Source organism: Ascaphus truei, chromosome 2, assembly GCF_040206685.1.
Source record: "Ascaphus truei isolate aAscTru1 chromosome 2, aAscTru1.hap1, whole genome shotgun sequence".
Lineage (NCBI taxonomy): Eukaryota > Metazoa > Chordata > Amphibia > Anura > Ascaphidae > Ascaphus > Ascaphus truei.
In genome coordinates this window covers 414,752,770-414,778,733 of record NC_134484.1, presented here as the reverse complement: position 1 = coordinate 414,778,733, position 25,964 = coordinate 414,752,770, and the positions used below count along the sequence as shown (strand labels likewise).

Below are 25,964 nucleotides of genomic sequence, written 5' to 3'. Positions count from 1 at the left end.
TGTCAGTATACTGTAGGTCTTATGGAAATATTTTAGGAGGTGTGGGGTGTGAAACAATTACATATACTCTACCTATTTCATTAGCATATCTCCCAGGTACCTACGGTGTGCATCTTTTTGAGCATAAGTGTTTCTTCATATGTTAATTGGAGGGAGGTTTGTGGGGATTATATTTATATATATATATATATATATATATATATCTATATCTATTTGGGACTCTAGTGATGAGCTCTCTTGCGGATCTGCCCTTAAGTGATCGTATGGTCAAAATGGACTGGGATTGGGACTCTAGTAACAAGCTCTCTTGTGGATCTGACCTTAAGTGATCGTATGGTCAAAATGGATGTCAACCCATGGTGACCTCAGAGAGAGATTAGGGTCCAGATTGATCCACAGAGGCCTGTTATTGGCTTACTGTAAGAAGATATTAACCTAATTTAATTAGCATTGTGGGTACAGTAGGTGTTAACCTTGTTATTATCACAGAGCTAACAGGTCTCTGTCTATTTTGGCCTAAAAAAAATGTCTTATAACACTAACATTTAAAAAAAAATAATAAAAAAAATATAAGAGCAGGAATTGCTTAGTTGGCAATATACCTGCACTATATGAATTAAACACATACTGTACAGTATATGCTTCTGGTGCAGGAAGACACCTGAGAGCCCTTTCAAGTCAATCGGTTGCAGGGTGTATTCCAGTGCCAGAAGGTGTTTTACCGCAGAACACTGCATTGTAAATAAGAGTGAAAGTATGAAGCGGTATGACTGCTGTAGCTCCCTTTAGATTTTCTGTGGAGGGAAGAATGCCTGAAATACCCACATATTACTCTAGCAAGTCCTAGTATTTCTCAGCACTTCTGGTGATGTTTGGGGAAAGTGTACACTAAGATCATTATGAACTATAGGTTGCAATCGTATCCATGATTTTTTTGTGATTTAGGAATAAAGCAACAATAAAAGTTTTACTGCAGTTATCTTCATCTTCTCTTAGCAGGCAATCCGGCACACCATCACACCACAGCATTGCCGGGATACATTTCTTATTAGCACATTGGAATTCTGTTTCCTTGCAGTGCAATGTAGGTACTGTGCTAGGGACCATAGATGGGCAATTCATTTCATCGGTTCCATCCACGCAGTCTTCAATTCCATTACATTTTGCCGAAAGAGGCACACACTGTTTTACATATACACAAGTAAACAACGCAGTAGGACAACTCGGTTGTGGTATTATTGGTCCTAGAATGACAAAACAAAGCACAATTTATATTATATAAAGTGTGATAAAACACAGTAAAATGATAAAATAGTTCAATAAAATGTATTTTGAGTGTGTTCAAATTATATCTTATATTAAACTATATTCCCTCTGCATGTGTGTTTGCCTCCACTTGTTAATGTATTTATGGCTATTCAGGAAAATGTGATATTAGGAAATTTATGAAACTTACATTGACGCATTGGAATGAGGAAAATAATTTCAGGTATACCGTTGTTTTTTTTAAATAAATTTTCTAGATAAATATCAGAGAGTCTAGTACCCGTGATAAATGGGGACAGTTACTGTAGCTAGTATGTGTTCGATATAATAGAACATTTTTAGAATAGATTAATACAAGTAATTTGAAATAGACAAATTCAGACACTACCAAAATCATTCATGTACAGAAAATTGAACATAACCAATTATTGGGAAGGTATAAAATAAGTGGTTAGAGTAACATATATAATCTTCTAATAATGCACTGGAGAAATGTGAAACCATGCTCAGTTCACAGTAATAGCAGAATTGTGCTTAAAGGAAGACTGCTGAATCATATTTATACACACTGTATGGAAAGGGGAGATTCAATATTTGAATAAAAATAGAGTTACTTATTTTCTGTTTATGGGCAACCTATTTTCATTCCCATTGAACGTATCATCATTTGAGTAAAAGAAACATTCATTGGAACATTGTGTTTTTATTTTGTTTATTGTTTACACAATATTATCTGAGTTTAATTAATCCACAAAGCAGGTGTTAGGCCTGGGACATAGTAAAGACTTTGGTGCTGCAGCTCGCTCTTGCTTGCTGACGCTCGCTCTACCAGGAGCTTTTTGCTGTCCTGGCAGAGGAGACAGCAAGCGCGCTTGGGAGGCGGGTATCACTGTGTGTGTGTGTCACTTGGTAGCTGTCAGTGTGTGTGTGATTGGGTAACTGTGTGTGTCACTTTGAAGTGGTCTGTGTGCTTGTGTGTCACTGGGGAACATGTTTGTGTGTGTATGTGTGTGTGTGTGTGTGTGTGTGTGTGTGTGTGTATATTATATAATATTTTAAACATTAAAAAAAAGACATGTGAGAATAAATTATTTATTAACATTGTGCAACTTTGATAAATATATACATACACATACACCACACATATATATACACACACACACACACACACACACATATATATATATATATATATATATATATATATATATATATATATATATATATATATATATATATATATATATACACACACATACACCACATATATATATATATACATATATATATATACATATATAGTCATTGGTATGGAGGTTTGCACTTACGTTTGTTAGAAGGCAGATGCTTGTCCCATATGAAGCATATAGACATGTGGTAACCAGGGGGATCCTGATGACAAAAGACAGCACACCGCAGTAATAATCCAAAAAGTGTGTATTGTGAACACAGGGCTGCCAACGTTTCGGTTCTCGTATGAGGACCGAAACGTTGGCGGCCTTGTGTTCACAATACACACTTTTTGAATTATTACTGGGGTGTGCTGTCTTTTGTCATCAGGATCCCCCTGGTTACCACATGTCTATATATATATATTGTGACAGAAACCAGGGGATGGTAATAAATTCCATATATAGGGCTCCCAGGATACTGAACAGTTTCTATCCTGTCTGGCCTGGGAGTGCAGCCTTATAATACATGCACTCCATCCCACAATTTGGGCAAGCGCTGGAACTGAGGGATTTCTGTCACCTGTCATGCTAATTAGAAATCAGGTATGTAAGACTGATTTCCTGTTTGCTCTTGTCTCTTCTCCAGAGCCTGGAAGGCTGCTGAACACAGTGGGGAGAAGCCCCTTCCCCACACAGGTTCAATTGTTCTGTTCATTTGGCTAACTCTGCAAAAGTACCTTGTTTTGTTGTTGGAAAGTGGAAAAGCCACTTCCACCCTGAGATAGGGAAATCTAAGTTAAGTTATCGCTCAGGTGAGCAGCTTTTGTTTTGATGTGTTTTGTTGTATGCACTGTGGCAGTTCAGTGCCTGGGACTGAATAAACCAGGCACAGCCTGTTTAAAGGAACAGTACGTGACGCCTCCTCATTTAACCTACCCCAAAAGACCGTGTTCTAACCGTCCCGGACAAGCAGCGGAGCCCCGGAGTAAGCCGTTTGTCACATATGGTGGAGAATGCGGGCAGAACACTAAAAGGTCTGGGGGTTAAAGAACTTTTAAAAAAAAAAAAAAAAAAAAAAAAAAGTTTTTTTCTCTCTCTCCAAACAAGATGGAAGACGTGGTGAGTGCGCTGGTACGCAATGTCGCTGTCCAGAGAGACGCGAATGAAGCCCTGCAACAGGCGAATGCAAACCAGCAAGAGACAAACCGCTTGCTGAGAGAGGAGCAACAGCGGTTCGCTCAGGGCTTACAGCAGGAACTCGAGATCCTGAGGGGGACTATCAGTAACCTTCCACTGGCAGCGGCAGCCCCAGTTCCGAAAATGACCAGGGCAAGCCACTACCTTCAGAAGATGGGACCCTCGGATGATGTGGAAGCCTATCTTCTCACGTTTGAACGCACGGCACAGAGAGAGGGATGGCCAGAAGCTGAGTGGGCTGGTCTAATCGCACCCTTCCTAAGCGGCGAACCCCAGAAGGCTTACTTTGATCTAGAGCCAGCCGAAGCTAACGTCTATGCAAAATTGAAGTTCGAGATCCTCGCCCGCCTCGGCGTAACCACGGCTGTTCGCGCCCAAAGGTTTCACGCATGGTCCTTCACGATGGATAAAGCCACCCGAAGCCAGATGTATGACCTCATCCACCTCGCCCGGAAGTGGCTACAACCCGAGATCAACTCAGCAAGCCACATCGTGGAACGGTTGGTCATGGACCAGTTCTTGAGGAAACTTCCCTCTGCCTTACGCCATTGGGTCAGTCGGAGTGACCCCCACAATGCGGATGAGCTTGTGGCCCTCGTAGAAAGGTACAATGCAGCAGGAGAGCTCCCGCAACCCCCAGTCGTGGAGCAACCCCACTACCCGAGGTTCCAGGACTCTTCCAGAGACGGTAAAAGGGTACCGGGGTTAAGGGGAGCTGAAGAGCGGCGACCACCTTCACGCAGCACCAGCAACAGTGGTTCGCACACTAAGGGCAATAGCCAACATGGGGAGCCGGGAAAAGGCTCTAAGTGGGACACAGACTATGTACCTAAATGTGTAAATTGTCATGAGAGGGGCCACACAGCAAAAATCTGCCCACTAAATGATGAGCCCATGCAATGCAACAGCGTGGAACCTTATTCGCTGTTGTCCCAATGTATGCGCCCTAGCCCAGAGGACCCCTTAAATAACCATCTGTGGGCATTTGTAAAGGTTAATGGTAGGAGGGTTCGGGCACTTCTGGACTCTGGGAGCATGGTCACACTAGTGTCCGAATACCTCTTGCCCATTAAGAAGAAACAGGGAAACAGTTCACAAAGAGTGGCAATTTGTTGTATACATGGGGATAATCATGAATATTCCACTGTTGATGTTTTTTTTGAAACAGAGTTTGGTTCTTTAGATTTCAAGGTGGGTGTTGTACCCAAACTGGCACATGATGTGTTAATAGGGACCGACTTTCCCCATTTTCTAAAAATGTGGTCCCCCGCTCAGAATAGCGCCCAGAGTTCAATAGCGGACCATAACGAAGTATTAGAAGAAATAAATCCTTTCCCGTTTTCAGAAATGGAGGTTGACGAGGGCCCAAATAAGAAGGGGGAAAAGGAGGAGTGCTGTAAAATTCCCTTCCCCATCACTACTTTGGTAGGGAATACCCCAAATCAGGATGTTGATCAGACACTTACCACCCCAGAACCGGATAAGACCCTCGCTGACCTAGAGGTCAGTCCTGGGAGTTTTAAGAAGGCCCAGTGGGAGGACCCCACATTAGAGGTAGCAAGGGGAAATATACGGGACCTGAATAGTACTCTTGGCCAACCAGATAGGTCGCTTGCTTACCCCTACTTCGAGGTAGAGAACGACCTAGTATATCGGGTTGATAAAAGAAAATCAGTTACAACTAAACAATTGTTGGTACCACGGACATTCCGTAATGTAGTGTTACACCTCGCACATAGTCATCCATTGGGGGGACACCTAGGGGTGGAAAAGACAAAAGAAAAGGTTCTCCGAAGCTTCTATTGGCCTGGGGTTCTGGCAGAAATTACGAATTATTGTTCCTCATGCCCAGCATGTCAGATCACCGCCCCGTTCAAGGCGTACCGCAGCCCATTGGTACCCCTTCCCATAATAGAGGTACCATTTGACCGGATTGCTATGGATCTAGTAGGACCCCTAATAAAGTCTGCTAGGGGACATCAGCATATATTGGTAATATTAGATTATGCCACCCGATATCCGGAGGCAGTTCCCCTACGTAGCACCTCGGCCAAAAACATAGCAAAAGAGTTAGTAGTTCTGTTTTCCCGGGTTGGAATTCCTAAAGAGATTCTATCTGACCAGGGAACACCGTTTATGTCCCAAGTAACAAAAGAGTTATGTAAACTCCTAAAAATCAAGCATCTCAGAACCTCAGTCTATCATCCACAAACAGATGGTTTAGTGGAAAGGTTCAATAAAACCTTAAAGAGCATGTTACGGCGGGCGGTCGATAAAGATGGGAAAAACTGGGATTGTTTGTTACCGTACCTGTTATTTGCCATTAGGGAAGTTCCCCAATCATCCACAGGCTTCTCCCCGTTTGAACTATTGTATGGCCGACACCCAAGGGGCTTACTGGATATAGCCAAAGAGACTTGGGAACACGAGGTTACCCCTTACAGAAGTGTAATAGAGCATGTTGCCCAGATGCAGGACCGCATTGCTGAAGTCCTACCCATAGTGAGGGAACACATGGAGAAAGCTCAAGAAGCACAGAGGAATATGTATAATAAGGGTGCTAGGGTCAGAATTTTTTTTCCAGGTGATAGGGTACTAGTTCTGGTTCCCACCGTGGAAAGTAAATTCCTTGCTAAATGGCATGGGCCATATGAGGTCTTGGAAAGAGTGGGAGAAGTAAATTATAAGGTAAGACAGCCAGGTAGGAGGAAACCTGAGCAAATTTACCATATAAACCTACTCAAGCCCTGGAAAGATAGAGAAGTCTTGTCAACCCTAGTAACCCCAGGTCCGTCAGAGAGTCAAGAAACTGACCCAGAGGTTAGCATAGCTGAAACCCTGTCTGTTCATCAGAAACAAGAGGTTCAGAATTTAGTGAGCAGAAACAAAGAAATCTTCTCTACACAGCCAGGTAGAACTAGCGTAATTGAACATGACCTAGTCTCTGAACCGGGGGTCCGAGTTAACCTTAAACCGTACCGAATCCCAGAGGCCAAAAGAGAGGCTATAAGTTTAGAGGTTAAAAAAATGCTAAAACTAGGCGTAATTGAGGAATCCCAAAGTGGGTGGAACAGCCCTATAGTCTTAGTCCCAAAGCCAGATGGTACAACAAGGTTTTGTAATGACTACCGGAAACTAAACGCGGTGTCAAAATTTGATACTTACCCTATGCCCAGGGTAGATGAACTTGTAGAGAGACTGGGCAAAGCCCGATATCTCACAACCCTAGACCTAACAAAAGGGTACTGGCAGGTTCCCCTCACAGAAAGGGCAAAAGAAAAGACAGCCTTCTCAACCCCAGACGGCCTCTTTCAGTATAGGGTGCTGCCTTTTGGCTTACATGGAGCTCCCGCCACATTCCAAAGAATGATGGATAAAATTTTAAAACCACATGCTCGGTATGCTGCTGCCTACCTGGATGATGTGGTAATCCATAGTGAAGATTGGCAATCCCACCTTCCAAAGGTCCAAGCTGTGCTCGACGCAGTTCGGTCTGCTGGACTAACTGCTAACCCCGCTAAATGCACCATTGGTCTGGAGGAGGCCAAGTATCTGGGGTATTCTATTGGCAGAGGTTTACTCAAACCCCAAACACTCAAAGTGGAGGCGATACAAGGTTGGCCAAGGCCAGTTACAAAAAAACAAGTAAGGACCTTTTTGGGGTTAATTGGGTACTATAGAAGGTTTATTCCCAATTTTGCGACTAAGGCAACCCCACTAACCGACCTCACAAAAGCAAGAGGACCACTTATGGTAAAGTGGTCCCCCGAAACCGAACAGGCCTTTAGAAGCCTGAAAGAAGCTCTCTGTGCCCAACCAGTGTTGGTCACACCTGACTTCTCCAAAGAGTTCGTAGTCCAAACCGACGCATCTGAGGTAGGGCTGGGGGCGGTACTCTCCCAGGAGTCTCAAGGTGAGGAACACCCCATCCTTTATTTAAGTAGGAAACTAAATCCCCAGGAGAAAAATTACTCCATAGTAGAGAAAGAGTGTCTCGCAATAAAGTGGGCTGTAGAGACGCTCAAATACTACCTGTTGGGGAGAAAATTCCGGTTGGTCACAGATCATGCACCCCTTACCTGGATGTGTCAAAACAGGGAAAAGAATGCTAGAGTGACCAGGTGGTTCCTAAGCCTACAACCCTTTAAATTTTCTGTGGAACACAGGTCAGGGCACAAACATGGCAATGCTGACGGGTTGTCAAGGATGCACTCCCTAATATCCATGGTCGCTCATCCCTCAGGGTCTGAGCTGGGGGGGAGGATATGTGACAGAAACCAGGGGATGGTAATAAATTCCATATATAGGGCTCCCAGGATACTGAACAGTTTCTATCCTGTCTGGCCTGGGAGTGCAGCCTTATAATACATGCACTCCATCCCACAGTTTGGGCAAGCGCTGGAACTGAGGGATTTCTGTCACCTGTCATGCTAATTAGAAATCAGGTATGTAAGACTGATTTCCTGTTTGCTCTTGTCTCTTCTCCAGAGCCTGGAAGGCTGCTGAACACAGTGGGGAGAAGCCCCTTCCCCACACAGGTTCAATTGTTCTGTTCATTTGGCTAACTCTGCAAAAGTACCTTGTTTTGTTGTTGGAAAGTGGAAAAGCCACTTCCACCCTGAGTTAGGGAAATCTAAGTTAAGTTATCGCTCAGGTGAGCAGCTTTTGTTTTGATGTGTTTTGTTGTATGCACTGTGGCAGTCTCAGTGCCTGGGACTGAATAAACCAGGCACAGCCTGTTTAAAGGAACAGTACGTGACGCCTCCTCATTTAACCTACCCCAAAAGACCGTGTTCTAACCGTCCCGGACAAGCAGCGGAGCCCCGGAGTAAGCCGTTTGTCACAATATATATATATATATATATATATATATATATATATATATATATATATACACACACACACACACACACACACATACACACACCACATATATATATATATTGTGACAAACGGCTTACTCCGGGGCTCTGCCGTCTGTCCAGGACTGTTAGAACACTGTCTTTTAGGGTAGGTTAAATGACGAGGCGTAACATGCTGTTCCTTTAAACAGGCTACTGCCTGGTTTATTCAGTCCCAGGCACTGAGATTGCCACACTGCATACATAAGAAACACAAGCAAAACAAAAGCCTGCTCACCTGAGCAATAACTTAACTGAAGTTTTACCCTGACTGGGATTGGGCTGCTTATCCGCTTCCAACAAACAAAAATAAGGAACTTTGCAATTTGATAAAGGTACAAAATGATTTAACCTGTTTGGGGAGAGGCTTTTCCCCTCTCTGCTTCCAGCAGACTTCCTGCCTCCAGTCTCTTGGGGAGAGGGGAGAGGAACCAAATCAGCCTTACATACCTGATTTCCATCTAGCAGGACAGGTGACAGAAATCAGGCAGCAGACAAACTCTGGTCTGGATCCCTCACCCCTCAGTTCCAGCACTTGGCAAACTGTGGAATGGAGTGCATGCATTCTGAGGCTGCACTTTCCAGCCTAAACAGGATAGAAACTGTTCAGTATCCTGAAAGCCCTATATATGGAATTTATTACCATCTCCTGGTTTCTGTCACATATTCTCCCCCCAGCTCAGACCTCGAGGGATGAGTGACCATGGATATTAGGGAGTGCATCCTTGACAACCATCAGCATTGCCATGTTTGTGCCCTGACCTGTGCTCCACAGAAAATTTAAAGGGTTGTAGGCTTAGGAACCACCTGGTCACTCTAGCATTCTTCTCTCTGTTTTGACACATCCAGGTAAGGGGTGCATGATCTGTGACCAACTGGAATTTTCTCCCCAACAGATAGTATTTGAGCGTCTCTACAGCCCACTTTATTGCGAGACACTGTTTCTCGACTGTGGAGTAATTTTTCTCCTGTGGATTTAGTTTCCTACTTAAATAAAGGATGGGGTGCTCCTCACCTTGAGACTCCTGGGAGAGTACAGCGCCCAGCCCTACCTCAGATGCGTCGGTTTGGACTAAAAACTCTTTAGAGAAGTCAGGTGTGACCAACACTGGTTGGGCACAGAGAGCTTCTTTCAGGCTTCTAAAGGCATGTTCGGTTTTGGGGGACCACTTTACCATTAGCGGCCCTCTTGCTTTTGTGAGGTCGGTTAGTGGGGTTGCCTTAGTTGCAAAATTGGGAATAAACCTTCTATAGTAGCCAATTAATCCCAAAAAGATCCTTACTTGTTTTTTTTGTAACTGGCTATAGCCAATTTTGTATCGCCTCTACTTTGAGTGTTTGGGGGTTGAGTAAACCTCTGCCAATAGAATACCCCAGATACTTGGCCTCCTCCAGACCAATAGTGCATTTAGCGGGGTTAGCAGTTAGTCCAGCAGACCGAACTGCGTCAAGCACAGCTTGGACCTTTGGAAGGTGGGATTGCCAATCTTCACTATGGATTACCACATCATCTAGGTAGGCGGCGGCATACCGAGCATGTGGCTTTAAAATTTTATCCATCATTCTTTGGAATGTGGCGGGAGCTCCATGTAAGCCAAAAGGCAGCACCCTATACTGAAAGAGGCCGTCTGGGGTTGAGAAAGCTGTCTTTTCTTTTGCCGTTTCTGTGAGGGGAACCTGCCAGTACCCTTTTGTTAGGTCTAGGGTCGTGAGATATCGGGCTTTGCCCAGTCTCTCTACCAGTTCATCAACCCTGGGCATAGGATAAGTATCAAATTTTGACACAGTGTTTAGTTTACGGTAGTCATTTCAAAACCTTGTTGTACCGTCTGGTTTTGGGACTAAAACTATAGGGCTGTTCCACCCACTTTCGGATTCTTCAGTTACACCTAGTTTTAGCATTTTCTTAACCTCTAAACTTATAGCCTCCCTTTTGGCCTCTGGGATTCGGTACGGTTTAAGGTTAACTCGGACCCCCGGTTCAGAGACTAGGTCATGTTCAATTACCCTAGTTCTACCTGGCTTTGTAGAGAAGACTTCTTCATTTCTTCTCACTAGGTTCTGGACCTTTCGTTTCTGATGAACAGACAGGGTTTCAGCTATGCTAACCTCTGGGTCAGTTTCTCGATTCTCTGACGGACCTGGGGGTACTAGGGTTAACAAGACCTCTCTATCTTTCCAGGGCTTAAGTAGGTTAACATGGTAGATTTGCTCAGGTTTTGTCCTACCTGGCTGTCTCACCTTGTAATTTACTTCTCCCACTCTTTCCAAGACCTCATATGGCCCATGCCACTTAGCAAGGAGTTTACTCTCTACGGTGGGAACCAGAACTAGCACCCTGTCGCCTGGATAAAAAATTCTGACCCTAGCACCCTTATTATATGTATTCCTCTGTGCCTCTTGAGTTTTTCCATGTGTCCCCTCACTATAGGTAGGACTGGAGCTATGCGGTCCTGCATCTGGGCAACATGTTTATTACACTTCTGTATGGGGTAACCTCGTGTTCCCAAGTCTCTTTGGCTACATCTAGTAAGCCCCTTGGGTGTCGGCCATACAATAGTTCAAATGGGGAGAAGCCTGTGGATGATTGGGGAACCTCCCTAATGGCAAATAACAGGTATGGTAACAAACAATCCCAGTTTTTCCCATCCTTATCGACCGCCCGGCGTAACATGCTCTTTAAGGTTTTATTGAACCGTTCCACTGTTTGTGGATGATAGACTGAGGTTCTGAGATGCTTGATTTTTAGGAGTTTACATAACTCTTTTGTTACTTGGGACATAAATGGTGTTCCCTGGTCAGTTAAGATCTCTTTAGGAATTCTGACCCGGGTAAACAGAACTATTAACTCTTTTGCTATGTTTTTAGCAGAGGTGCTACGTAGGGGAACTGCCTCCGGATATCGGGTGGCATAATCTAATATTACCAATATATGCTGATGTCCCCTAGCAGACTTTATTAGGGGTCCTACTAGATCAATAGCAATCCGGTCAAATGGTACATCTATTATGGAAAGGGGTACCAATGGGCTACGATACGCTTTGAACGGGGCGGTGATCTGACATTCTGGGCATGAGGAGCAATAATTTTCATTTCTGCCAGAACCCCAGGCCAATAGAAGCTTCGGAGAATCTTTTCTTTTGTCTTTTCCACCCCTAGGTGTCCCCCCAATGGGTGACGATGTGCGAGGTTTAATACTACATTACGGAATGTCCGTCGTACCAACAATTGTTTAGTTATAATGGATTTCCTCCTATCAACCCGATATACTAGTTCATTTTCTACCTCGAAGTAGGGTTAGGCAAGTGACCTATCTGGTTGGCCAGGGGTACTATTCTGGTCCCGTATATTCCTCCTTGCTTCGGCTAATGTGGGGTCTTCCCACTGGGCCTTCTTAAAACTCCCAGGACTGACCTCTAGGTCAGCGAAGGTCGTACCCTGTTCTGGGGTGGTAAGCGCCTGTTCAACATCTTGATTTGGGGAATTCACTACCAAGGTAGCCATGGGAAAGGGAATTTTACAGGACTCTTCCTCTTTCTCCTTTTTACATGGGCCCTCGTGAACCTCCATTTCTGAAAAAGGGAAAAGATTGGTTTCTTCTGTGACTTCTTTATGGTCCGCTATTGAACTCTGGGCGCTATTCTGAGAGGAGGACCACATTTTTAGAAAATGGGGAAAATCGGTCCCTATTAACACATCATGTGCCAGTTTGGGTACTATACCCACTTTGAAATCTAAAGAACCAAACTCTGTTTCAATAAGAACATCAACAGTGGAATATTCGTGATTATCCCCATGTATACAACAAATTGCCACTCTTTGTGAACTGTTTACCTGTTTTTTCCCAATGGGCAACAGGTATTCGGACACTAGTGTAACCATACTCCCAGAGTCAAGAAGTGTCCGAACCCTTTTACCATTTACCTTTACAAATGCCCAGAGATGGTTATTCAAGAGGTCCTCCGGGCTAGGGCCCATAATTGGGACCACAAAGAATAAGGTTCAACGCTGTTGCATTGCATTGGTTCAGCATTTAGTGGACAGACTTTCGCGGTGTGACCCCTCTCATAACAATTTACACATTTAGGTACATAGTCTGTGTCCCACTTAGAGCCATTTTTCGGCTCCCCATGTTGGCTGTTGCCCTTAGTATGTGAGCCACTGTTGCTGGTGCTGTGTGATGGCGGTCGTCGCTCTTCAGCCCCCCTTAACCCTGGTACCCTTTTACCGTCTCTGGAAGAGTCCTGGAACCTTGGGTAGTGGGGATGCTCCATGACTGTGGGTTGCAGGTGCTCTTCTGCTGCATTGTACCTTTCTACGAGGGCCACCAGCTCATCTGCATTGTGCGGGTCACTCTGACTGACCCAACAGCGTAGGGCAGAGGGACGTTTCCTCAAGAACTGGTCCATGACCAACCGTTCCACGATGTGGCTTGCTGAGTTGATCTCGGGTTGTAGCCACTTCCGAGCGAGGTGGATGAGGTCATACATCTGGCTTCGAGTGGCTTTATCCAAAGTGAAGGACCATGCGTGGAACCTTTGGGCGTGAACAGCCGTGGGTATGCTGAGGCGGGGAAGGATCTTGAACTTCAGTTTTGCATAGACGTTAGCTTCGGCTGGCTCTAGATCAAAGTAAGCCTTCTGGGGTTCGCCGCTTAAGAAAGGTGCGATTAGGCTGGCCCACTCAGCTTCTGGCTAACCCTCTCTCTGTGCCGTGCGTTCATAAGTGAGACGATAGGTTTCAACATCATCCGAGGGCCCCATCTTCTGAAGGTAGTGGCTTGCCCTGGTCATTTTCGGGCCTGGGGCTGTGTCTGCCAGTGGGGTCTTAATGATAGTCTCTCTCAGGATCTCGAGTTCCTGTTGTAAGCCCTGGGCGAACCGTTGTTCCTCCTCTCTCAGCAAGCGGTTTGTCTCTTGCTGGGTTGCATTCGCGTTTTGCAGTTCTGTTAGCAGCTGTTGCTGGGTTGCATTCGCGCTTAGCAGGGCTGCATTCGTCTGTTGCTGGTTTGCATTCGCGCTTAGCAGGGCTGCATTGCCTGTTGCTGGGTTTCATTTGTCTCTTTCTGGGCAGCGACATTGCGTACCAACGCAGTCACCACGTCATCCATCTTGTTCGGGGGGAAGAAAAAAAAGAAAAAAAACCCCTCTTTTTTTTTTTTTTTAAAGTTCTTTTACCCGCAGACCTTTTAGTGTTCTGCCCGCATTCTCCACCATATGTGACAAACGGATTACTCTGGGGCTCTGCCGTCTGTCCAGGACTCTTAGAACACGGTCTTTTAGGGTAGGTTAAATGACGAGGCGTAACATGCTGTTCCTTTAAATAGGCTACTGCCTGGTTTTTTCAGTCCCAGGCACTGAGATTGCCACACTGCATACATAAGAAACACAAGCAAAACAAAAGCCTGCTCACCTGAGCAATAACTTAACTGAGGTTTTACCCTGACTGGGATTGGGTGGCTTATCCACTTCCAACAAACAAAAATAAGGAACTTTGCAATTTGATAAAGGTACAAAATGATTTAACCTGTTTGGGGAGAGTCTTTTCCCCTCTCTGCTTCCAGCAGCCTTCCTGCCTCCAGTCTCTTGGGGAGAGGGGAGAGGAACCAGGACATCAGCCTTACATGTTTGGAAGAAGCTTGTGGGGAGCGCAGAATTTCACCATGTAAAGGGGATGAAATAAATAATAGTGTAATATATCCTAAACACCTGTAACAATGTATATGGGGATTGAGATTAAGAATTCACATTCTCCCAGTCAAATAACAGCATTGGAAGACAATATGAAGACTCTGTAGTTTGCAGGGGGATCTGGCTTAGGATACTCTCCCTGGTATCAGTGGAACGAACCCTTGATGAAAACAGAAACAACTCTAGTGCAACATTGTATGTTCACTACTGATGTATTCAATAAAAACAGTGGTAATCCATACTTACATTAGCACCATGTGAATAGACACGTAACAATCAAAGCGCAGCAGCAGTATACACCATCTACCCCACTCCCGGGATCGCGTCGCGTCACTTCCGGTCCGGCCCGTCGCGTCACTTCCGGTTTCGCGATCGATCTCGAAATGGATCCACACGGGTTCTGGGGCATGTGGATCCATTTCAAGATTTGATTGTTACGTGTCTATGCACATGGTGCTAATGTAAGTGTGGATTACCACTGTTTTTATTGAATACATCAGTAGTGAACATACAATGTTGCACTAGAGTTGTTTCTGATTTTCATCGAGGGTGAGTTCTTAATCTCAATCCCCATATACATTGTTACAGGTGTTTAGGATATATTACACTATTATTTATTTCATCCCCTTTACATGGTGAAATTCTGCGCTCCCCACAAGCTTCTTCCAAACAGTCAAGAGAGGAGGAACTGGATCTTCTCCTAAGAGGGTTGAGCAGCGAACTTTACTATCATTATTTTTGAACACTGTTTATATATTTAATTATCACTATATATATTTGTTTATCACTATATATTTATTTTTATCACACCTTTATCGGAAGCGCCTCACAATTTTTGTTTTATACTCATCAGCCTTACATACCTGATTTCCATCTAGCAGGACAGGTGACAGAAATCAGGCAGCAGACAAACTCTGGTCTGGATCCCTCGCCCCTCAGTTCCAACACTTGCCACACTGTGGGATGGAGTGCATGCATTCTGAGGCTGCACTTTCCAGCCTAAACAGGATAGAAACTGTTCAGTATCCTGGGAGCCCTATATATGGAATTTATTACCATCCCATGGTTTCTGTCACAATATATATACACACACACATACACCACACACACACACACATATATATATATATATATATATATATATATATATATATATATATATATATGTGGGTGTGTATATATATATACATGTAGAGGTATCAGTACCGTGTTAGCCGAGCTTCAATAATCAAAAAATAAATAGATGATACCGTTCTGTGGCTAACGAAAGGCTTTTATTTGTGCGAGCTTTCGAGATACACTGATCTCTTCTTCCGGCGATGTTACAATGAATGAAGCAAGCAAAAGCTATACTATAAACAGTGTCTATTGGAATGTTTTCTGTGCTGGTCCTTCCCCCGGTGTGGATGTGTTTTATGGCTGGATGTGTCAAAAGGTTCCTATATATATATATATATATACACACATACACCACACATATATATATATACACACACACATACACCACACACGTGTATATATATATACATACATGTAGAGGTATCAGTACCCACTAACGTTAGCCACAGAACGGTATCATCTATTGATTTTTTAATTTTATATATATATATATATATATATATATATATATATATATATATATATACACCACACATATATACAGTGTTAGACAATCCTATACATTTACACGCCCGGGGCGGGTGAATTTAACCTCTGGGCGAGTAAATATTGGCCCAAGCAGCACACGTGTTTGTTTTTTTAAATTTCCCTGCTCGTGCTGAAATTTTGAAATTTTCCCTGCTCGCGCTGAAATTTTCCCTGCTCGCGCTGAAATTTTCCCTGCTCGCACTGAAATTTTCCCTGCTCGCGCAGGCTGAAAAAAAAACTCCCCCTACCTGACAGCTGATTGGCGTGCGCTCCCAGGCTTTGTGGGCGCGCGGCCAGGCTCTATATGAGCCCGCCCCCAACGAGCGGCCATTCTTTCTGGCCGGAGATCTGTTGCAGAGTAAGTACTCTCCAATCCTCCATCTTGCGGCCCCTCTGCTCCTTCCCTGCAAGCCCCCTTACTCCTCGCTTCCCGCGCAGGGCTGGAGATGGTCACGGGGTGGGGAGGGGGGCCAAGCGGGGCAGTGGTGGTGCTCGGTCGCGCGGCCTTTCCTCTTCTTCCCCCTGTCGTGTGTGTTTGTGTGTATGCATGGGTGTGTATGCGTGGATGTGTGTGTGTGTGTGTGTGTGTATGTATGGGTGTGTGTGTATGCATGGGTGGGTGTGTGTGTATGTGTGTGTGTGTGTATGTATGGGTGTGTGTGTATGTATGGGTGTGTGTGTGTATGTATGGGTGTGTGTATGCATGGGTGGGTGTGTATGGGTGTGTGTGTGTGTGTATGGGTGTGTGTGTGTGTATGCATGGGTGTGTGTGTATGCGTGTGTGTATGCATGGGTGTGTGTGTGTGTGTGTGTTCCCACCCTGCCACCTCCTCAAAGATTACACTAAGCCCAGCTATCTTCATGACGGCACAGCCGCCGCATGAGGTGTGGGGGGGTGATGCCGGTCTGCCTGCCCGACCACTAGCTTCATGCAGTGTGGGACATGCTGGCGAGGGGAGCAGGTCAGTGGCGGCCATGGCAGAGCTGACTGTCCCCTGGGGTGCCCGCTGGGGGACACCTCGCCCCATGCCTCCCACCCACCCTGCCACCTCCCCAAAGCTTCCTCTATGCCCGAGTGAGGTATTGTGTGGGGGGGGTAGGGGGGGGTAGGGGGGGGGGGTAGGGGGGGGGGAATGCCAGCCTGCCCAGTCTTTCTCTGTTAGGATTTTAGCCCATCCATTCCACAATAACGTATTAGGATAAGAGGGGGGGGGGGTTGGTGACTTATAAGAGAACCTCATTGCTTTGTTCTTGAATTCTTCCCCCCCCCTTTTTTTTTAATCCCACGGAATAAATAATAAAAAGGCAGGTTATAATTAAAAATATAAAGAGGGTCTTTTGGGGGGGGGGGGGGCCCGGGAGGAAGGGGGGCCCGCCGGACAGGAGGTGCCAAAGGGGTGGTGCTCCAGGCCGCATAAACGGTTAAATAAAACGTTTGGTTGATTGTAACAATTTTTTATGCTGTCTATAGTTATTCCTAATGTATTTGTCCCATTCTATACCCAGTCAGTCACCCACCCCAGTCAGTCGCCCACCCCAGTCAGTCACCCATCCCAGTCAGTCACCCACCCCAGTCAGTCACCCACCCCAGTCAGTCACCCATCCCAGTCAGTCACCCACCCCAGTCAGTTCCCCACCCCAGTCAGTCACCCACTCCAGTCAGTCCCCCACCCCAGTCAGTCACCCACCCCAGTCAGTCACCCATCCCAGTCAGTCACCCACCCCAGTCAGTTCCCCACCCCAGTCAGTCACCCACTCCAGTCAGTCCCCCACCCCAGTCAGTCACCCACCCCAGTCAGTCACCCACCCCAGTCAGTCACCCAGTCACTCAGTCAGTCACCCAGTCAGTCACCAAGTCATTCAGTCAGTCACCCACCCCCTCACTCACCCAGTCACTCAGTCAGTCACTCAGTCAGTCACCCAGTCAGTCAGTCACTCAGTCAGTAACCCAGTCAGTCACCCACTCACCCAGCCACCCAGTCAGCCACCCACCCAGTCAGCCAGTCAGTCAGTCAGTCACCCACCCAGTCAGTCAGTCACCCACCCAGTCAGTCACCCTCTCTCTCTCTCTCTGTGTATCACCCACCCTCTGTGTGTGTGTGTCACCCACCCTCTCTCCCCTCTGTCTCTCCCCTCTGTGTCTCTCCCCTCTCTCTCTCCCACACTCTCTCTCTCTCCCACACTCTCTCTCTCTCCCACACTCTCTCTCGCTCTCCCACACTCACTCTCTCTCCCACACTCACTCTCTCTCCCACACTTTCTCTCTCTCCCACACTCTCTCTCTCACACTCTCGATCTGGATTTCTTATTTACCCTATATATCTTAACTGCCCTATACTACACCGAAATAACCTATACTGCTTTCTTCCAGATCTGACTCAAGCTTCACACGGAAGACATCGGAATCTCCCCTAACCCAGAAGACAGGTAGGGAACACATCCCCTCCAATGTATAACATTGCGGGAATGAGGGTACCTGGACATTGAGGGACTGCGGATCAGGTAAGATCCCAGGCGGGAATGCTGCTTTAGATATTGTGAAGCGGGGATGTCCAGACACTGGTTAAGGGGTTCAGGAAACTAGTCATTCACACCTGGCTTTTATTTCTAAATCTGACATTTACACTCACATACACACACAGACGTAACAAGGACTAATTGTAGTATAATGTAATACAATAAATACATTTATGTCAAAAACGAATGTTTTCTGACTAGGAATTTATTAAATGTATTTTATTAATATATTTTATTTTAAAGCGGGGTTGGGGGCAGTTCAAGTTCAAGTTCAAGAAACAGTTCAAGAAACTGGCAAAGGACACAATACACAGAGCCTTATAAGACTCCCTCTACATAACACTTTTGGGGCTTAGTCACAAAGCTGATATTCTATTGTAGTTCCCATTGCCAGCTCCTAGGGTTGGGGGCGGGACTAGGGGCAGGGTTGAGAGCGGGACTAGGTGGCGAGTAGATTTTTGGGTGATTTGTCGAACACTGCATATATATATATACACCACACATATATAGATATATATACACACACCACACACACACACACACACACACACACACACACACACACACACACACACACACACACACACACACACACACACACACACACACACACACACACACACACACACACACACGCACACACACACACACACCTCTGTGCTGCCTCTACGACACAGTAGTAAAAATGCCAGCTGCATCCCCATTGAATGGGAGCGGTCATGTGACCGCTCCTCCTCTCCCCCAAGCGGCAAAATTTCAAACTTGCCTGTCTCTTCTGATTTTCTCAGCCTCCGCACGCATCAGCAAGCATGCGGTAGGAGGAACTATAGCCGCGCTGATTACAGATGCAAGGGCTTTGTGCATCTGTTCAGCGCGGCTCAGCCCACCTCAGCGACGCTGATTTTACTATGTCCTAGGCCTTAGATCGTAAGTAACTAGACATGCAAATCTATGTTTCTTCATTGTTTACTGAAGTACAGGTAGGTTAGTGTCACTTAGTGTGGCCTAAGTACATCACTTGGTAACATTGCTTTTTTGTTTTTTTATAAATACTGTACAACTATATAATACTCCAAAAAAGTATTTTAGACTACTGAAATATTGTTTGGAGAATTATGCAGTAGCTGACTATTTGGCTATGTTGCATACATACATTGTTTTTTATAATTGATGAGGAACAAATGTCTTTAGACGATTATCTTGCTAGTTATGCCCTATTATATTCCATAATCTTGCAAGAAAAAAAAGGGAGCAAGGAAAGCACCATTCATAATGAATGAAAGGACAAAAAAAAGGGCACCATAGGATAGGATATGAAACACATTTTTTAGACTTTAGGTCTTTGGCTTACTGGTTTGTGCATAATATCACTGTGTTAATTCACATATTGTAGCACTATTTTCATGTTCATACTGTAACACATTGCACATTTATTATTTGCTAAATACCCGTATTGTATGAGAGCGCCACCCTAGAAATTCATATTTAACATTTCTTGACAACGGTCAGTGTGTTCAACTGAAACGTTGATCTGTGTGGATTAAAATGTCTTTATTTGTGTATGAAGAACTCTGGAGTGCCGGCTCCTTCTTGTGTTAGGAGGATGTGTCTTGTATTATTGGCCCCCCCAGCGGGGGATGATCGCTGTGCACCTGAGGCAGTTACATCAATCCAGTGGGTGCACCTAATTCTTTCTTCTTATTGCATACCTTACACACATTTTTATGTTTTAGTTTTAGGATTGAAGCAGGAGGTCTACTGAACTGAACTAATTTTAGCTCTGGGACCCCTTGCTTCCAGAGAAGGTGCTGGTAGCTCTGCAGCCAGGGATCTTGTGCGTCTGTCGCAATGGCGGCTTTGCATGTCCCGCAACACGCAGGCCAGTAGGAAGCTGTGATGTCATCCCTTGCAGCTATCTATGGGCCCGTGTCACCTGGACTTTTAAAACCCACAGAGATACCGGCACCCCCTACGGAAGGGAATGAAAGGGGGAGAAGGAAGAAAGGGAGAGGAAAGAAACTGGAAGCCAAACTATGACAATGATATAATTAATGTAGGAAATGTTGGAGCTTTCCAATCAATGTTTATCCCGACAGGGCTCAAAGAGTCTAAGGCAAATATCCACGACATCTCTTTCTGATTGAGGAGCTCCATATATATCTCCTCCTCTAACTAATGCCTGGACTTGTTCAATTCCTATCAAATGAAAATTTGTTAGCCCCCCCCGAGAACATTGTGTAAAGTGTCTAGAGACTGGGTGTTTTAAGTCTTTGTTGTTTATTAGACGAATGTGTTCCATTATTCTCTGTTTTAGGGGTCTGATTGTTCTACCCACGTAGCCCATAGAACAGCCACACTAAATGTAATAAACCAAAAATTGTGTGTTACAATTAATAAATGATCTAATAATTTGTTTTTTTCTCTTTTACAATTTTGGTTGGATGGGCATATTTACAGATTTTACATGAGCCACATTTATAAAATCCTGTAGTTGTTTTGATATATTCTCAGTTCAATTCCCCACTACATCATAATTTGTTACTTATGATGTAACAGAAGTATAATATCTTTTCATCATGACTCTACATATGGTTACATACATTGTTATAGCATAGTCATATTATCTAATTGCATATATATTTCACAATATGATTGAATTAAGTTTGACTTTAATATAATGGTGTGTATAAATATTTTTGAATTAACACCATGTCAGAGTTTTCATATATTTTTACATGTCAATCAGTGTATGAGGCAGAGTTCGGATTAGTGGTGTTATCCACCTGAAAAGTGGAGCATTTGACTGTTCCCTCAGCCAGAGTGGTGCAAGCCCAGTGGGGATATCTTGCCGGCTGGAAAAGCCATTGCTGAGCTTCTGCTTCTAGAACATTGGATGGAGCAATATATACCCTTGTATCTCCCTATGGTGACATCACTGGTCACAAGACACACAAGGGAGTGGCCATCCCTTCTGCACAGTCATCCTACATGAAATGATGGGGAGAGTAATAGCCTGTGTGATCCCACGAAGCTAACCCACTAAAGCTGTTAACCCCTTAAACTAACTAGTAGTCTCCAGAGGGGGCTGCCTTGTAAGTTGTAATCGAACTCTGAATTAATTTTTGGCACAAAATATGAGCTATAATCCAAGAAAGGTGTATCCAAATATTCATTTTTTTTGGTGTGGTTTTTAAAATAAAAATAAAACGGTAGAACTTTTTAAAAACAAAATGCTAATTTTTATGAAAAGTTCAAAGTTCAAAAAAGTTGCACGAAACTTTCTCCTACCCTCCCCTAAAATTGAGTTTTTTCCAAAAATGTTTTAAATTCAAAGCTAAAACAGAAAAAAAAATCTTGAGAACGAAAACACAAAGTTGTTTTTTTTAGCAGTCAGTAATATTGTGGTACTGTATGGTGTTTATGAATGGGAATTTAAGTCTACTAGGCAACCTAAGCCAAACTGTTTGCAGGCTTATACACTGGCGACACACTTTATTCGAGCTCGGCTAGTCCCACGAATTCGGGTATACCCGGGTGTATTGAGGTTTGTGACTGTTTTCTGTCCGAGTGCATTGAGGTATTTTCCAAGCAGGGATTGAAGCATTTTATTCCCGCTGGCTGCAATACTGCACAGTATATATATATTGTGACAAACGGCTTACTCCGGGGCTCCGTCGTTTGTCCGGGACTGTTTAGAACACGGTCTTTTAGGGTAGGTTAAATGATGAGGCGTCACGTACTGTTCCTTTAAACAGGCTATGCCTGGTTTATTCAGTCCCAGGCACTGAGACTGCCACAGTGCATACAACAGAAAACAGATCAAAACAAAAGCTGCTCACCTGAGCGATAACTTAACTTAGATATCCCTGACTCAGGGTTGGAAGTGGCTTTTCCACTTCCAACATCAAAACACGGTACTTTTGCAGTCTTACACAAATGAACAGAAAGATTGAACCTGTTTGGGGAAGAGGCTTCTCCCCTCTGTAGTTCAGCAGCCTTCCAGCCTCCTGGCTCTTGTGGGGAGACCAGAGCAAACAGGAAATCAGTCTTTCATACCTGATTCCTAATTAGCATGACAGGTGACAGAAATCAGGCAGCAGACAAACTCTGGTCTGGATCTCTCATCCCTCAGTTCCAGCGCTTGCCAAACTGTGGGATGGAGTGTATGTATTATAAGGCTGCACTCCCAGGCCAAACAGGATAGAAACTGTCTAGTATCCTGGGAGCCCTATATACGGAATTTATTACCATCCCCTGGTTTCTGTCACATATCCTCCCCCCCAGCTCAGACCTCGAGGGATGAGCGACCATGGATATTAGGGAGTGCATCCTTGACAACCCGTCAGCATTGCCATGTTTGTGCCCTGACCTGTGTTCCACAGAAAATTTAAAGGGTTGTAGGCTTAGGAACCACCTGGTCACTCTAGCATTCTTTTCCCTGTTTTGACACATCCAGGTAAGGGGTGCATGATCTGTGACCAACCGGAATTTTCTCCCCAACAGGTAGTATTTGAGCGTCTCTACAGCCCACTTTATTGCGAGACACTCTTTCTCTACTATGGAGTAATTTTTCTCCTGGTGATTTAGTTTCCTACTTAAATAAAGGATGGGGTGCTCCTCACCTTGAGACTCCTGGGAGAGTACCGCCCCCAGCCCTACCTCAGATGCGTCGGTTTGGACTACGAACTCTTTGGAGAAGTCAGGTGTGACCAACACTGGTTGGGCACAGAGAGCTTCTTTCAGGCTTCTAAAGGCCTGTTCGGTTTCGGGGGACCACTTTACCATTAGCGGTCCTCTTGCTTTTGTGAGGTCAGTTAGTGGGGTTGCCTTAGTTGCAAAATTGGGAATAAACCTTCTATAGTACCCAATTAACCCCAAAAAGGTCCTTACTTGTTTTTTTGTAACTGGCCTTGGCCAATTTTGTATCGCCTCCACTTTGAGTGTTTGGGGTTTGAGTAAACCTCTGCCAATAGAATATCCCAGATACTTGGCCTCCTCCAGACCAATAGTGCATTTAGCGGGGTTAGCAGTTAGTCCAGCAGACCGGACTGCGTCAAGCACAGCTTGGACCTTTGGAAGGTGGGATTGCCAATCTTCACTATGGATTACCACATCATCCAGGTAGGCGGCAGCATACCGAGCATGTGGTTTTAAAATTTTATCCATCATTCTTTGGAATGTGGCGGGAGCTCCATGTAAGCCAAAAGGCAACACCTTATACTGAAAGAGGCCGTCTGGGGTTGAGAAGGCTGTCTTTTCTTTTGCCCTTTCTGTGAGGGGAACCTGCCAGTACCCTTTTGTTAGGTCTAGGGTTGTGAGATATCGGGCTTTGCCCAGTCTCTCTACAAGTTCATCTACCCTGGGCATAGGATAAGTATCAAATTTTGACACCGCGTTTAGTTTCCGGTAGTCATTACAAAACCTTGTTGTACCATCTGGCTTTGGGACTAAGACTATAGGGCTGTTCCACCCACTTTGGGATTCCTCAATTACACCTAGTTTTAGCATTTTTTTAACCTCTAAACTTATAGCCTTTCTTTTGGCCTCTGGGATTCGGTACGGTTTAAGGTTAACTCGGACCCCCGGTTCAGAGACTAGGTCATGTTCAATTACGCTAGTTCTACCTGGCCGTATAGAGAAGATTTCTTTGTTTCTTTTCACTAAATTCTGAACCTCTCGTTTCTGATGAACAGACAGGGTTTCAGCTATGCTAACCTCTGGGTCAGTTTCTTGATTCTCTGACGGACCTGGGGGTACTAGGGTTAACAAGACTTCTCTATCTTTCCAGGGCTTGAGTAGGTTTATATGGTAAATTTGCTCAGGTTTCCTCCTACCTGGCTGTCTTACCTTATAATTTACTTCTCCCACTCTTTCCAAGACCTCATATGGCCCATGCCATTTAGCAAGGAATTTACTCTCCACGGTGGGAACCAGAACTAGTACCCTATCACCTGGAGAAAAAATTCTGACCCTAGCACCCTTATTATATGTATTCCTCTGTGCTTCTTGAGCTTTCTCCATGTGTTCCCTCACTATGGGTAGGACTGCAGCAATGCGGTCCTGCATCTGGGCAACATGCTCTATTACACTTCTGTAAGGGGTAACCTCGTGTTCCCAAGTCTCTTTGGCTATATCCAGTAAGCCCCTTGGGTGTCGGCCATACAATAGTTCAAACGGGGAGAAGCCTGTGGATGATTGGGGAACTTCCCTAATGGCAAATAACAGGTACGGTAACAAACAATCCCAGTTTTTCCCATCTTTATCAACCGCCCGCCGTAACATGCTCTTTAAGGTTTTATTGAACCTTTCCACTAAACCATCTGTTTGTGGATGATAGACTGAGGTTCTGAGATGCTTGATTTTTAGGAGTTTACATAGCTCTTTCGTTACTTGGGACATAAATGGTGTTCCCTGGTCAGATAGAATCTCTTTAGGAATCCCGACCCGGGAAAACAGAACTACTAACTCTTTTGCTATGTTTTTAGCTGAGGTGCTACGTAGGGGAACTGCCTCCGGATATCGGGTGGCATAATCTAATATTACCAATATATGCTGATGTCCCCTAGCAGACTTTATTAGGGGTCCTACTAGATCCATAGCAATCCGGTCAAATGGTACCTCTATTATGGGAAGGGGTACCAATGGGCTGCGGTACGCCTTGAACGGGGCGGTGATCTGACATTCTGGGCATGAGGAACAATAATTCGTAATTTCTGCCAGAACCCCAGGCCAATAGAAGCTTCGGAGAACCTTTTCTTTTGTCTTTTCCACCCCTAGGTGTCCCCCCAATGGATGACTATGTGCGAGGTGTAATACTACGTTACGGAATGTCCGTGGTACCAACAATTGTTTAGTTGTAACTGATTTCCTTTTATCAACCCGATATACTAGGTCGTTCTCTACCTCGAAGTAGGGGTAAGCAAGTGACCTATCTGGTTGGCCAGGAGTACTATTCTGGTCCCGTATATTTCCCCTTGCTACCGCTAATGTGGGGTCCTCCCACTGGGCCTTCTTAAAACTCCCAGGACTGACCTCTAGGTCAGCGAGGGTCTTATCCGGTTCTGGGTTGGTAAGTGTCTGCTCAACATCTTGATTTGGGGTATTCCCTACCAAAGTAGTGACGGGGAAGGGAATTTTACAGCACTCCTCCTTTTCCCCCTTCTTATTTGGGCCCTCGTCAACCTCCATTTCTGAAAAAGGGAAAGGATTTGTTTCTTCTAATACTTCGTTATGGTCCGCTATTGAACTCTGGGCGCTATTCTGAGCGGGGGACCACATTTTTAGAAAATGGGGAAAGTCGGTCCCTATTAACACATCATGTGCCAGTTTGGGTACAATACCCACCTTGAAATCTAAAGAACCAAACTCTGTTTCAAAAAAAACATCAACAGTGGAATATTCATGATTATCCCCATGTATACAACAAATTGCCACTCTTTGTGAACTGTTTCCCTGTTTCTTCTTAATGGGCAAGAGGTATTCGGACACTAGTGTGACCATGCTCCCAGAGTCAAGAAGTGCCCGAACCCTCTTACCATTAACCTTTACAAATGCCCACAGATGGTTATTCAAGG

General features: G+C 44.8%; 1 protein-coding gene across 1 annotated transcript in view; it reads right to left on the bottom strand.

Moving 5' to 3' along the window:
* The window catches only part of MALRD1 (MAM and LDL receptor class A domain containing 1), a 662,703-nt gene that overhangs the window by 122,181 nt on the left and 514,558 nt on the right, over positions 1 to 25,964 (bottom strand). Inside the window, exon 32 of the mRNA XM_075588643.1 lies at positions 972 to 1,244. Within this exon, the coding sequence (XP_075444758.1) occupies positions 972 to 1,244 (273 nt within the window). The remainder of the gene's footprint in view (positions 1 to 971; positions 1,245 to 25,964) is intronic.